Source organism: Sinohyriopsis cumingii, chromosome 7 (assembly GCF_028554795.1).
Source record: "Sinohyriopsis cumingii isolate HCF-2022 chromosome 7, ASM2855479v2, whole genome shotgun sequence".
Lineage (NCBI taxonomy): Eukaryota > Metazoa > Mollusca > Bivalvia > Unionida > Unionidae > Sinohyriopsis > Sinohyriopsis cumingii.
The window spans coordinates 137,344,428-137,360,733 of record NC_142967.1 but is presented as its reverse complement, the minus strand read 5'-3'; the positions used below and the strand labels follow the sequence as shown (position 1 = coordinate 137,360,733).

At 32.8% G+C, this 16,306-nt stretch overlaps 1 protein-coding gene across 4 annotated transcripts in view; it reads left to right on the top strand.

The window, feature by feature from the left end:
• The window catches only part of LOC149796222 (neuroglian-like), a 389,784-nt gene extending 373,791 nt beyond the window's left edge, over positions 1-15,993 (top strand). For 3 of the 4 annotated variants that reach the window (XM_089966180.1, XM_089966179.1, XM_089966181.1), the window contains 4 exons: positions 2,678-2,860; positions 7,202-7,315; positions 7,788-7,952; positions 8,900-15,993. In XM_089966180.1, the coding sequence (XP_089822306.1) occupies positions 2,678-2,860; positions 7,202-7,315; positions 7,788-7,952; positions 8,900-9,060 (623 nt within the window). In that variant the 3' untranslated portion in view covers positions 9,061-15,993. The remainder of the gene's footprint in view (positions 1-2,677; positions 2,861-7,201; positions 7,316-7,787; positions 7,953-8,899) is intronic. The other variant, XM_089966182.1, reaches the window with a different exon arrangement.
• Positions 15,994-16,306: the final 313 nt, after the last annotated feature.

The following is a 16,306-nucleotide window of genomic DNA, read 5'->3' as shown; positions in this document are numbered from 1 at the left end:
TAATATGATCATGGTGTGGTTCCTGAAATTTTAAATACATGTATGTGTATTTTTCTCGTACCCAGAAAAAAATTATATTTTTTTTTAAGTACAAGAATTATTGTGTAAGATGTTTATTATCCTTTGGGGGAACAGTTCGCGTATGAATTCAAATATAATACAGTTGTGGTGTGGCTTTCTGAAATTTAACAATTTCAACAGGTTCTTGAAGTGTTATGCCAAAATAAACATTATTGGGAATGTTACTTATATTCATGAGTAAAGCCAGTAAGTCGTCTTTGTGATTGTCTTTAATTTATTCTGTATACAATCATTGTTCAAACAATAGCCAACATGTGTTTCCTCTATAACTGCATATACAACCAAGCAGCAGACAATGCGGTGGTCGATAAAAGATTCTCACAATTTAATAGACATAAAAAAATGAAAGTGCCAACATGTTTGCAGGGCTTGGCGGTGTTATTAGACACAGTCAGTTGACCAGTAAATAATGTCCACTTTATTAGTTGGAAATTGAAAGGGTATGAAATTGTACATGCATTCAGCTTAAAAATCTTTATAAAAGTATTTTTCACATATTTATTTCAATATTCACAAAATCAGAAGTAAAAGTTATATGCACGCCGAAAGCATGTGTTGTTTGTTAATTATTAATGCTGTAGTCATTCAAATTAATAGGCATACAAGTGCTAATTATTGGGAAATTTACAATGGATAAAGGTACATGGAAACACATATGATAAAATTTTAGCAGTTTGAAATTTGTACAGACATCGTTCATAGAACCTGGAACGTAATGAACCGTACAAGTGATTGGTCTTTCTTAACCTAATTTTGCTGTTAATTTTTCCATTGAATTCAGACACATAATGATCTGTGATAAAATTACTGAATAGTTTAAATATGTGTGCAATTTTTGCAATGGAATGACATGGATTAACTGCATGCCACGATGGTACAATATCAGAAGGTAAGTAAATGGTGTTAATACTCAGTTCATTCTGTATATTAGATGTTGAATTCAGACATAATGATCTGTGACAAAATTATTGAATATTTTAAATCTGTGTGCAATTTTTCAATGGAATTACATGCATTATGGATGAACTGCATGCCATGATGGTACGATAATAAATGGTGTTGATACCCTATTCATCATATACATTATACATGAATAAACGTATATGTGCCAAAATAAAATACTGTAAAACCCTGCATTAACACGACCCTGCTATTAACGTGATCTAGTTTTTGGACCCCAATTATTGCGTTATAGCAGGGTTCCACTATATATGTATATTTATGAGAGAGCAAGTGAAAGACATACAAATATTTTAAAATAAGTCATCCCCTTTAATACGGTCACAAATTCTTCCAAACGTTTAGACAATTTCTGAGTGAAAATGAGAACAAGTGAAAGGCATAAAAATAAGTCATCCCCTTTAATAGGGTTTAAAAAAATTCGAGCTGCAATCAGGTATCTTTGCTAAACATTTGCTTGATAGATTTATGATGGAGAAATATCAATGGCAATTACCAAGTGTGACATGACAATATATGGACTAAAACTGTGGATCTGATGTACCTTTTTGTCAGTGTGGCTATTATAAGTTAAAAATATGGTGAGATGGTGCTTTCCAACAATTGTCATCAATATTTTTTCTTTATATCTTATAACCATATTGATTGTAGGAGTAGCATTGGCAGCATCAGTTTCTTAAACTTCCACAGGATCACTGTTTGCTTCATAATCTGTCTTAAATTTCCTAGACTGTAATCTCTGTTAACAATTTATTTTTTCTACAGTGCTAAAATTAAATTTAAGCTTGACCCCTGCATTTCATTACCAGAAGACAAGTTCTGGCTAACAGAATTCAATAAATGTTTGTATAGTTGTTGTTCCCATTAGCCCTGGAAAGAACCCTTTTGATTTAGGTGCCATATCACTGGGACTAAAAATAGAGTTGACCATTGCATTTCATTTCCAGAGAATAACTTCAGCAGTACACAATATATATTTGTGTAAAACTTTGTACATGTGTTCTTGTTGATTAGGAGGTAGGAGGTTGTTTGGGATGGGGTACCTTCAAGGTCATTATCATGGCTACTAAAAATAGACTTGGCCTTTGCAGACCAAAATTTAGTTCTCTCCTTTTGATCTGAGTATTGATAGAGTGGGATTCAAATCCCAAATAAGTGAAGATTGATGTAGGAGAACTGTAGGAACCATGTCTGTAGATGTTTTTTCATATGTACTGAAGTATAACACAGAAAATATATTCAAATGACTAACCTTATGTTGCCATGATATTATTTATCATTGGTGGTACTCTTGTTTGAAAATATAAGTAGCTGTTCTTCTTTCTGTGGCCTCTGTCTGCATGGGTTCAAGTCTCATTTTTAGTCAGTGTGGGTATGTAAGAAAGCTTGTGAGTAGCTTCACATGGGTCAGTGGTTCTTCCTCTGGTTTTCCCAGGTTATTCCTCCACCAGTTATACAGGCTGCTATTTGTAGCCTATTTGTGCTGAAAAATGACACCGAGTGCCACAACAACAATAATAACAACAATTCTTTATGTGTTGTGTATTGATTGTAGATATTACTTAATTTAATTTTAGCAAGTACGTATAAGCTAAAATTCATGCTTGTAACCAGATGGTGTCCATTTTTTTTACAGTTACAGGATCCAAAATGGGCCCTATCAAAACATTGAAGCCCCATATCACAAATCCCGATACGCTTGGGGCCAGAATTACAGGTCTTACAGCGAACCACGACTACCGTTTTTACGTCTGGGCAAGAACAGCACAGGGACGTGGAGAGCACAGCTTCCTTGATGTTAAGACTGCTGATGGACAGCGTAGGTTTATTTATTTCCTTCATTTGTTTGTTAGTAGACTTACAATTTGTTTTCGAAATTAAGAAAATTATCAATTCATATCAGTTTCTTGTAGATAATGTTAGAATGGTAGAGACTTTCTTATGATAAGTCATTTTCAGAGTATGAAACAAAAAATTGATGATGAAAATGATATAAATTTGGCAGTAACCTGTGAATTACATTTTATGAGATACATTTTTGGGGGATTTTACTGTTGGCATGAACCATAAATTTAAAGACCCAGTCAAACAATGATCCATCAGTTGAGATTACAGAATCTTCACCATCAGTGGTACATCCACAATTTTTTAATATTGGCAGAAGATTATTTTTTAAAAATAAAACCATAAAAACTGATACCATCTGATATATTTGAATTTACAGAGCATTACTCATGTAACATACCTTGCCATTGAAAGTAAGGCATATAAATCTGTATGTTTACAATGTTATGCAACATTGTTTGCAATAAAGTTTTTAGTCCTACAGCAGCTCTAAAACTGGCTTTATGCTGATAAAACTATGTTGCTTTTATCAAAATTAAATTTTTTTATTTTACTTTTTAATTAACATAAATCATTTTGTTAAGTGTAATTTCAAATATGCCATCATTAAACAGTAGTTCAACTGATTGCATCTCATGGCACTTTTTTCAACAAAATTTCCCACACTTACCTGAAATATACAGCACACATTAACTTGCAGGTCAAGTCCAACTGCAAACAGCATGGACCCGGATCTGCCAGCACATTTTATGCCAGCAAATCAGGACCTATGCTGTTTGTTCTACTGATTACTCCAACAAACTGCAAAGGCACAGATCTGCTGGTGCATTAGGTGATGGCATATCTGGGTCTGCACAGTTTATAGTTGGATTCGACTTGTAAACTGGTAAAAGCATTAGTGGTTTTTTTCTTTTTTTCTTCCGATTCTTGTGTTCAAAATAAAAGTTATAAAAATGTTACCAAAAGAAATGTCTAGTTCAAATTGATAGGGAAAATGCTAATATATTTCATCTGTTCACACCATGAGCTAAATTTATTTGGTGAAATATGGTGTAACTATAAGTACTTTTCAATTATTTAGAAAATATAGTGGCTCTTGAGATGCAGTTATCTCCCATCTTAGCATCATTTATTGGGACAATATTTGATTAGGGAGATACTCAGATTCACCAATTTTATCCCCAAAATGTAAGAAAAATTGGAAATCTCCCTGAAGGTAAAATCTCTCTGAGCGTTATTCCAGAAATATCACATGTATACTTTAGACTGATAAACTCTGTCATTAACAGAAACAATAGTTGTGTCCCCTAACACAAGTTGATAGGGGTTTTTCAGGTTGAAATTACACTGTGCTCAACTGTTTTGGTTTAATTTGTTTAAAAGGTTTTATAAATTTTGATCTCACTATATAATGTTAAGTTAGAATTTATGTAGAACAATAAATGAAAACAATCACCTCAGTTTTAGAGATCCACATATTTGAAAAACCCATGTTTGAAGAGAAAAGCCTATACCAGCTCATACAAAATTAGGCATCGTTTGATCTCAAAATGCCTGGTTCAGGAATAAGCCCACCACCAAATTTCATCATAGTTATTATTGGATGTATCATCAAACCCCATATGGCTATTAATAACTAATAACACTCCTTTATGTGAAAAAATTAGTTGCATTGGTGGTAAGTAGAGATTTTCTTATCTGGACAATATTGATTTGTATATTTAGAAAAGTATTTAAGCTGTACATCAGGTGGCTCAGGTAAGCAATGTTTTACTGTCTTATTTCTATTTTGTTATCTTGTTTTACATCATTTCTTTTCTCTGAAAATTGGAATATTTGCTAGATTAATTTTCAGGAATTTTGTTGCTGAAGGAAGATTTATACCACAAGATCCATAACGTTGACTGGTTGCTGTGTCCTTTGATTTCTCGTCATTCCTGCTAATTTGTCATGTGATGGTCCTAACATGTGCCAAGTTGTTTTCTCCATTTCTCTTTTTCCATCTTCCTTCATATGCATGAATAGCTTTTTGTAATCCTTTTGTTCAGCTTTAGGGCTAAACACAGACTCAGGTTGGAAGGTTTTCTTAGACATAGGATTGCAGTAACATTGCCTTGCATGATGTTACAGCCTAAAGTTAGACAAACTTATTTGGCATCTTTTAGTGGTAAGTGACAATCAGTGTAACTGTCAAAGCAAAATTATGATTAACCAAAAAAGTTTAGCACTCTAGTGGCCTAGTGGTGAGAGCATTCACCTTGGATGTAGGTCATGGGTTCTAAATCCAGCCAAGTCATACCAAAGACAACAATGGTACTAACAGCTGGCTTGCTAGGCACTCAGCATTAAGAGGTTAGTGTTAGGACTGGTCGGCCTGGTGTCAGGATAATGTGACTGGGTGGAACATCATGCTAGATGTTTGTGGCATGATGCCCCAGTGCTAGACATCACTATAAACTGCCACACTTCAGACATTGTAGCGATATCACAGCAAAATTGTTAAAGCTATGTTAAATTACAAATCACTCACTCACGCAAAAAGGTTTAATGTAATCAATGTGTAAACAATCAATACATACTGTGTCACTTTTTCCCTATATGTATCATGGAACTATGAATTCTGGGAGTAAAATGACATGGTTGCAACCTACATTTCTTACTAAATAATGAAAAAGAAAAATTCATCTACTATTTTAAATATTGCTATAACAGCCCTACAAAAGAAAATGATAAAGTCAATGAAAAGTATACAAGTCCTTTTGAAATCTTTGATGATATATAACCTGCAATAAATTGGTAACACAGATTTTCCATTGTGGAAGAAAATATAATGTCAAGAGCTGTGTGATGCTAAAACAAACTCACTACCTTTCATTTTTGCCTTTGAGAAGACAGGCCTATAGTTTTCAACCTGTGCAAATTTACTGAACTTTTTAACGCTCTTTTGGCTATTATTTTACGGATGATTAGTGACGGTATATTTTTTAACCTGGGGATGTAAATTCAGTTGAAATAGCACAAAAGAGTGCTTACCACCTTAAAAGTCTTAGAAATTTTGGATCACTTGTTTACATAGTTACTATATGTCGAGTCCAACTGCAAACTGCACAGACCCTAATATGCTTGCACATTATTCAACAGCAGATTAGGGTCTTTGTTTTATTGCATTTGGACTCAACTTGTACACAAACACTTACAGTATGTAGAAATATTTTTTTTTTTAAAAAGTTCTGTGTGCCAACATTTCATGATCAATAATCTTCAAGCCTATCTTTACATACCCTTCCTCTGCTGACTGTACTTCTTGCAAACATCAGCAGTATTTAGTATTGCATTGTTTTGTATTTCAGTATAAAAAAAGAAAGAGTTCAGGAAAAATTGCATGACTAATCCCAAGAGTACTGTGATTTTGAAACCTCCAGCAAATAAATCCAAATAAACTGTTTATACTGATAATTTTGGAAACCCAAATCATAGCTATTTTCTCATTTCCAAATTTTTTAATAAAGGAGATAACGTAAAAGACTCTGAGAAAAACATGAAGCTTTCTTATATAAAACCTACATTGTCCCTAATCAGCTCCTCAGTTTTGGATACAACAGTTCAGTAATTAAGAGAAATAATTAAGAAACATGTATCTAATATTTTAGATACATCAGTCCACATGACATTTTTGTTTTAAAGAAACTTGATATACATTTTCTTTTCTTAATGTTTTTTTTAAATCACAGTTTATTCTTTATTTCTTTTTAATGCGAAAGTATGTTTTGTTGTTAAAAAAATGAACTCCAGTACTGTAAATGAAAATCTTCCCTTCTATGTGGATATTAGAAGGACTCACCAAAGAGCTTTACCTGTTCTACCTTTTCTTGTACTGTACGGTGTGATGTGTGCTCTTCAGGCAAAAGTAATTCAGTAATTACCAGTTATATCAACAATTTCATACTTTTAAATTGCTTTATATAAATAAATATGTTGTTTAACTTTATGATTTTGTATCATTATGGTACAGTAGAACCTATCTTGAAAGAGCAATCCTTCTGCCAGAAAATGATGGTCTCTTAAGACAGGTGGTCTCTCATGAAAGGTCATAGCACTATAAAAGCAATCGATCTGTGCATGGAGAACCTTGTCTGAATATAGGTGGTCTCTTAAATCATTGGTCTCCCAAGACCAGTTTTACTGTACTGTCATATAAATAAACAGTTGTCATTCTTTTGGATTTTAAAACTTTAAAAAGATTCTTAACTCTAAAGTGTGAAAATTTCCTTTACAACTGATTGAAAATAGATTACTGATATAAATGTTATTTCAGCGCCAAATGCACCCAATCCTCGATACACCTCCCTCACTCAGACCAGTATCAACATAACTTGGACGCCGTATGAATTTCAAGAAGTCAGTTACCAAATTGAATATAGAGAAATAGGTAACTTTAAATGTTGTGTATTGTTGAAAAATTTACTTGAAAAGTATGTGGTTGAACTAACAAACTTCACTGTTGAAAATTTTACCTGAAAATTACATAGTTGAACTGACATTCAAAAGGTTAGGTCATCACAATAAATTTTTGTTAAGAGATTTTAACCACCTGGAACAAAATCATTGCAATACATGTTGTTATTCATAGGAGATTCCCAATGAATTATAACAAAGTATGACTCATTTTATTCATTTATGAAGCAGAGGTTTTTGAGCAAATGGATAAAATATAATGTATCATGACTATTACAGCCTAATAAAGAAATGTAAAGAATTCTAACCATAAATAGACAAAAATTAATAATACAAAAGGTTTTTACTACTAAAATGCAATCATAATTAAGAATATATGACACTTTCTTCTTGTTTCTATTTCCTCTCTCATTCCTTGACCTTCCTGACTTCTCTTGGCCTTAAAGGAACCACAAATTGGGTTACTACAGAACCCATTTGGAATCACTCTTGGAAGGTTTTGGATGGCTTAAGGCCTGGGACTGAATATGAAGTACGTGTAATCGCTCAGAATAAGTACGGGGACACAGCAACCAGGACACTGTACAGGGTCATGACACAACATCGAAAAGGTAAGCTGTATCCAAAGTAGCTAGTTTGTATATGAGTTTCAACCATTTGTATGACATTACTGTTTTGATGCACTTACTAGTGGTTCATAAGTTTGCATGGGCTGATCACATGTTCTGTGATGTGAAGCTGACCAAAATATTACTTGCCCTGATGTAATATATGTACTGGTCTGGTGCAGGTTATGGTAACCACCAATGGATGCTAGTATGGTTTTTGCTATTGAATCAATCGGAGCAAGTGAAGCCAAAAGTTGTGCCTATGGGATACCATAGCTAAATTGAGTCCACAATGCTGATGGGACACCACAGTAGGGAATTGATCAAGCCCAAAATGCCTTTGGGATACCATAGCTAAATTGAGTCCACAATGCTGATGGGACACCACAGTAGGGACTCGATCAAGCCCAAAATGCCTTTGGGATACCATAGCTAGGGTCTAAATCAAGTCCAAAATGTCTATGAGACACCAGTGCTAGGGATTCAATTAGGTCCACAATGCCTATGGGACACCATAGCTATTGTATCAGTCAAGTCCAAAATGGCTATGGGACATCAGTGATAGTGACTCAGTCAAGTCCAAAATGCCTATTAGACACCAATGCTAGGGATTCAATTAGGTCCACAATGCCTATGGTACACCATAGCTACTGTCTCAATCAAGTCCAAAATGCCTATGGGACATCAATGATAATGACTCAGTCAAGTCCAAAATGCCTATTAGACACCAATGCTGGGGGCTCAATCAAGTCCAAAACACAGAATGGTATGATACATACTGTCTCAAAGTTTATGACATAACTGGTCAATACACATGTCAGAAACTAATTACTTATAGCACTATTTTGGATATAGCACATTTTCATTATCACATGATGTATACTTAGATAAGTTAGAAGAAAAAGCAGAAAGCTCTAAAGCTTTTCATTATTTTTTTCATTTTTTTACAGGAACAGGTGATGCCAACTTTTTCCAGGCAGATTCAGATTCCTACTCCAGAGCAGAGAGTCTTCATGGGGAGATAATCCCACTAAGCTGCAGGTCATGGAGTGTCCTCTTTTCCATTCTCCTAATATTCATTCTGTCCAGATTCTGTTGTCAGTGTGATTGACTGAATGGCGGTAACCTGTTGGATGAATTTCGCAAGCTTTTTCAATTATTCTTGGATCAAATAAAATGGATAATTCTGAGGAGTGTCGAGACAAATGAATATTTATAAGTGTGGCCACAGTAGATGAGTTAAGTCAAGGATAAGTTACAAAAACAAGAGTGATTAAATGTGGATGAAAGTTTCCAGATTTTCATGGTAATTGGTTTATCCGTTTCTTAGAGCTGGATTACATAACAAGGAAAGGCTGGTATAAAAGCAAAATGATGTATCTATTATGTTAGCTCCAGACAGAGGCAAAATATAGAACTGGCCTTTTGTGACACAAAATGGACTTCTTTCTAATAGAGTTACCTCAATCAGAAACTTGTGACCTAATTTTGTGATCGAAGTTTTATTCCACATAATTATGAAAAATATTATTTGTATGCTCTTTGTTATTGATATTTACATTTGATTGCCCATAAATATTAATGTAAAAAAAATAAAAATAACAATTTTATGATGGTTGGAAAAAAATCAGAAATGTCACATTATGTGCTTATGTTTATTGGTGTGGGTGAGAGAGAGAGCTGTTTTCAAGGTAATTAATATAAGTGAGGTAACTGCTTAATTAAAACTATTCCAGTCAACTTTGTCACTATTAATTAATACTCAGTTTTCATAGAATGAGATTTATTGACATTTATTTAAAAAAAATTTGTATATATCAAGTTAAAATAAATTTGTATATTGCTGACAAAGATTGTCTATAAAGAGAGATTGACTTTTAATTGTATATAATTGTTCAACAAGACAAAGAGTTGTTTAATATATGTACAGACCAGAGATACACTTAGTGATTACAGGGAAATGAAAATTTACCGATAAACAACTCATCAATTTCATGAGAAGCTCAAAAAGGCTGAAATTGAATTTCTTTTGCATGCTTTTTAAATCTCAAAAAATGCTATTAGCTTTGCAAGTTTGATACTGTCATTTTGAATCTGCATTTGTTCTTAAAATTTATGTTAAATAGAAATAATCTACATGAGTACTTTGGTCACATGTAAATGGATGGAAGTTGAATAACACAGTATTTGTATAAAGCTACTGTGGTTTTATTGATTGAAGGAAAAACAAAATGTCCTTAAAAATTAACAAGGGAAAAATCTACATTTGATTTGTGGAATGTGAAAATTCATTCAGAGTTATTTGGATTATTCAGAATGTAAGGGAGTAGCTTGGGCTGTTTCTTACAAGTGGGCGTTAAAATGTTTGCAAGGGAGATAACTCCTTTGATTTCAGTTTTTGCTGGTATCATGGAAAAACTTGGAAAATATTGCTTTCCATTGAAAAAATATCTGAGTGTACAGACTTACAATTTTGACATTTAAATGAAGGAATGGTTGGCCAGGATTTTTAACTTGTTCAGAGTTCTTTTGGATTAAATTCATTTTCAATAAAAATATGTTCAAGTAATTGCATGCTGGCAAACATTTTTAAAAAAAATGGAATGATGTATATACTTGATCAGAATGACTCATACTTGACAGGCATAATGCATGAGAAATAATCAGATTGACACATACCTGACAGGTATAATGCATGAGGAATACTCATACTGACTCATCTTTGACAGGTATAATGCATGAGGAATATTAATATTGACTCATACTTGACAGGCATAATGCATGAGAAATAATAAGACTGACAGATACTTGACTGTTATCATGCATGAGGAAGGTTCATATTGACTTTTCTTTGACAGGTATAATGGTGAATATTCATATTAATACCTGACAGGTATGATACATGACGAAGGTTCAGATTGACTCATCTTTGACAGGTATAATGAGGAATATTCATATTGACTCATCTTTGACAGGTATGATACCTGAGGAATAATCAGATTGACACATACTTGACAGGTATGATACATGAGGAGGGTTCAGATTGACTCACCTTTGACAGGTATAATGAGGAATATTCATACTGACTCATCTTTGACAGGTATCATACTTGAGGAAGAATCAGTATGACTCATCCTTACCAGATATAATACATGAGGAATAATAAGATTTACACATACTTGACAGGTATCATACATGAAGAAGAATTGGATTGACTCATCCTTGACAAGTATAATACATGAGGAAGCAAAATAATTCATTCTGCAAGCTAAAAATAGTTTGTGGAATAGATGATGTTCATTGCATTTCAAATTTGTGAAAGTGTGTACTTTTCCAGAGGAAGGAGAAAAATAATGCCAGGGTTGTGAAAACATCTTTATGCTCAGACATGGGAACCTTGAATTATTCCAGATAAATTTTGGTTGTGACACGAAAGCCTATTTTTTATCAGAGACAATTCTATATTTTCTACACAGAAGAGATATGTCACATGTTCTGGATGTACATTTTTGTCATTAGGAAAGAGAGAATGTTATCCATAGAAATTAGTGAAGCTTCCAGTAAACTTAGGTCCATGTTTAGAAATTGTACTAATAGAATTTCCACATGCTGGAGGTTAAATGCAGAAAAGAGCACATGGGATGGACAAGAGAAGAACATATAGACATTTCTATGAATCGGTACATTATAACATGTGAAATTTATTCTCAGTTTTCAAGATTTGGTCTCTTTTAATTTCTATTTTCACACATCAGAAAAATTATGAGCCATACTAAACAAACATAATGTTGAACATGTTTGAGGAAAAAATGTACAGTAGAACTTCGATTATCCATCAGGGTGTGGGACCAAGACCATGACGGATTTGAGAATAAATGGATAATAGAATATGTACATTAAAAGTATTATACAATAGACTGGGTCATCAAAAAAATCATAATATCTACATATGTACATGTACCTGTTTTTAATATTTTGACGTACAATTCCCTGATGGTTCACAGAGACTGATGGTTAATCAGTTGCCAGATAATCAAAGTTCTACTGTACTTAGAATATTTCAGAGGTATGAACATTAATATTTGTTGTAGCCAGTTCAACTGATGTGTTCTTTTTGACACATGTCCAAGGTAATTTTTGTTTGACCTAAAAGTATTCTTCAAATTGTAATTGATTATCCTGCCCATAGTAAAGTAAAAGAAAAACAAATTATTACTATATCCTAATAGTGAAATTTTCAGAAAGCAAACAATGGTCTTGTGCTATTTACATGATCTTGATTCCAATCCTTTAAGTCATTATTTTGTCATTTACAAAACTCCCTACTTTATTTTAATTTTTGCTTTGGTTATCAAAAAAATGTTCCTGTAACAGGCTGACAAAAAGTTGGGTCAGTAGGTAAACAAGAATTCTTAAAATCTGGATTAGTTCTTATTGGCAAACTGAAGAAATATGAAGTATTCCAAATGAATGGTATTAAATACCATACTGACAACAACACAAAATCCAGAACAGACCAGACTGGAAAATTTCCATTGGTAACATTTGCTCAAAAAATATGGCCCACAAAAAAAGAGTTGGCAGAATTTGAAGGATCATTTGGGTTACAGGAAACAATATTTGTTTTACTCCATGTAAATGACCATCAATGTTGAAAGATAGAAACCCACTTTAACTAAAGAATTTTGTGCAAAAGTATGTTTTTGTTTTAAGTCGGAGGTTTTACTGGTTTTTTTAAAAAACTCGTCTTCTGTATAAGTATTACTTACCTTGCTGACATTGTCTAAGTTAATGACCATATACAAAAAAAATAATTTCATTATGTTTAATACATGTATTCTATCACGACATTTTAAAGCATTTTTGGTATAATATTTGGGAGTTTTTGCTAATAAATAGTCCATCGAGAGATAGGTTGCCTGGAATTAAATTTTATTAATTGCACTATGCCATGGAATCGTTTTCTTTTTTATACCAGAAATGTTGAAAAACATTTCTCAAAAATGGATTGAAGATTATTTCTGTCTGTAACATTCTTAAATTTGACAATGTTTTTAAATATTGATTGTACTCATGTTTTATGTGTGGTAGTAGATATTATTAATTCATGTTAGATTTTATTACATTATTTCAGTGAGAGACATTTTTTCATTGTCTGGTACAGCATCATGTGAATTGCGATAATTCACAATATTGTGTTGTCATGATATTGCAAATATTTTAAGTGAGATGCAGTTGAAATGGAATTTTCACCATGCTGACACAAGTTGAATTTTGAAACTAATTAAACTCATCTTGTGTAATAAAACAAATATAGACCTTTGTCTGAGTGAATATAAACTTCTGTGAATCAGTAAACCTATCATACTGACCCCTGCTTTGCATCAGTCAATACAGGGTTCATTAAACTTAATTATTCACCTCAGCAAAAGTCAATAATTGCATATTAGTCTCCAGAATAATTACTTAAAGGAAAAATGTTTTGTCCTATTTCAGAAAGTTTAAAATGAAAATAGGCACTTGACTAGTTCTTGTGCTTCAAATAGATATATGTATCTTAGTGCCACAAGCAGTTTCTTTATCTTATATAATGCATTTGTTCAGATATTGTATAGTTGTATAATGCTCCCTCACTATAAGGTACTTCATTATAATCCAGTTACTGTTATAAGGCATGTATGGTCATTGCTCACATTTCACTAAGTAGTAGTGAAATTAAAAGTATCATGTACTTTATTATAAGGAGTTCTCACTATACGTTGGTAAACACTGGCTCCCATAGATCACATTATAATGAGGGAGTACTTCTTACTATAAGTTGGTAAACACTGGCTCCCATAGATCACAGTATAATGAAGGAATAACGTATTGTGTCCTTCATTATAAGGTGGTCTTACTATAAGGTCATATGGTTTGTCTCCCCGGGTACATCATTATAATGATCGAATACTGTATCTTGTTTCATTATAATGAGGTCGTATACTCTGGGACCCCATTGATAGTGTTATAACAAGGGAGTACTGTAAGACAACCCAAAAATACTTGCAGAGTTCAGTTTTGTCATGGTGTGTTAGCAATGCGTATCTCCATTACCAGCCTTCAAAAAAATTGATAACTTTTTTAATAAACACATTCTTGAGAAGGATATCACCATCATCTCATCAAAACATTTGGCAAATATTTACAGAGAATATCTTTGTCTCATGTCAATTTGACCCTGACTCTTTCTTTTGACAAACTCAGTAGGAATAGACTGTCCTTCTGGTCTTATCATGTGAGAAATGCTGTCAATTTAAAGCATTGACATAGATGGAAACAATCATATATTTGTTTTGCTACATTAGTGTAAGAAGGTTTATCTGTTTTGTTTCAATGATTTTAATTTTTGAGCAATTTTTATATGGAGACTTGCTAATATTGCTTTCTTCAAGTGCACTGTAATCAAAATCTATGTTGATACTAGTTACCATTTGAGTGATAGCCTATCTGTTAAAAAAATGTTGCCTGTTGATTCAGCAAAATTTTATTTAATATGTTTTTTGCCAAACTCTTAGTTGAGTAATTGTGCATTTTAAAAGGTTGTTTGTTAAGACATTTTTAAAAATAAAAACGAGCTGAAAGCAGATTTCATTCAGTTGAAATTCTATTTTCATGATGCAGGAGTCTTCAAAATGAAGGAACGAGTCAAAATTTTGACTTCTCGTGTGTTAAATATGGGACCAAAGATAGTTCTAATTGAAAAAGTGCATAGACATTTCTTTTTACTGCTTCATTGTACATTTAGGCTCCTGTATTTTCATTGGCCTGTTTGCCAGCTGATAATAAATGGTGTAGGACATGGTTAAATTTCTTAGCAACCTAAAGTGTGTAATTATTTTCCTTTTTAATCGAGTCTTTAATTTTAATAGTGTCTTCCTTTTTGAAAATATCCATACCTGTAATAGCAATCATCTTTTATGTAACGGATTATTTCCCAGTATGGATTGTTCATGTGTGATATATATACTGCTTGTGTATATAAGCGGACTAATTCAGAGTCATTCTTCACTATACAAAAACATCTATCATACTGGTGATAGTTTTAAAGATATGGACTTTGCAAGAATGAATTATTCTTTCTTGTAATTTAAAATATTTAATTATACCTTTCACAAATATCTAAAATAATTATACCTTTCACAGATATCTGGTTTTATTAGTCTCCTTTGATTTACAGATGACGAAGTCATGAGGTTACCTCTTGCAGGATAAGGGGTTAACTAGTAGTTTGGCTATGTAAATCATATGTCAAATTATATCTCCAATTGCTACTGTTGTTACATTTTAATGTGAAGGAAAGGTCATATTACATGCTTTCTTGTATTTTAAGGTCTCTTTAACCATGCATGTATTATTTTTAGAGAGTCAATTTTCTGCAATTTTTTTATGAATAGTTCCATATGTACTCTTATACAAGTCTGATCCAGGTACAAACTGTACAGACAGAGATCTGCCATTGCATAATGCGCCAGTAGATTGGTCCTGTGCAGTTAGGAGTTATCAGTGGAGCAAAGAACATAGATAAGATCTTTGGACACATTATGCAACAACATATCAGTGGCTGTGTTTTTTGGCTTTTGGACTCGACTTATAAGCAGATATATACGGTATATCATGTGCCATAGCATTTCATCTTTCATGTCTACATGTCCGTGTTCTAAGGTTCATTTCATTTTTCTGCTGGTTACATGATCAATAAAGAGCTATTTTAAACTGTGCAATACAAGTAGAAAAATAGTGTAAGATAATTTGAACATTATTTTATGTTTACGTAACAGATGCTCAAGGTTATTTATTGTGTACATATTGTTCCGGCATCTGAGAAGTTCGTAGAGTTAGTCCTCTTCAGTCAATTGCCTGTTTTACCTGTACTTTGTTTTCGTGTTGAAGTGCTAATTTTGACAAAACACTCTGTACTTGATGTGTTCTGTATATTTGAGTTTGTCGCTTATGTTGTATCACTGTCACACAAAACCTGTACAAATAAATTGAAAATGAAATTTTTTATGTCATTTTGTTGCATTTTGCTGTTAAATCTGGAGACAAATATTAACGTCTTGGCTTGCAGATGTGTTGGTAGAGAATTTAGGTCAATTAAAAAACTTGTATCATTTGTATAGATTCTGCTGGATTTAGGCGTTTCCTATAATGAACAAAAAAAAATGACCAGCTGAAATTCATTAAGGTTATCAATGACCTCATATCAAAATGTCAAGAGTTTCGGATGACCTGTATGTGTGCATCTAAGGTGATCTGAAAGGAGGAGAAAATTGGAGAAGCTAGAGAATTACTGATTGATTGTTTGAGTGATGTATAAT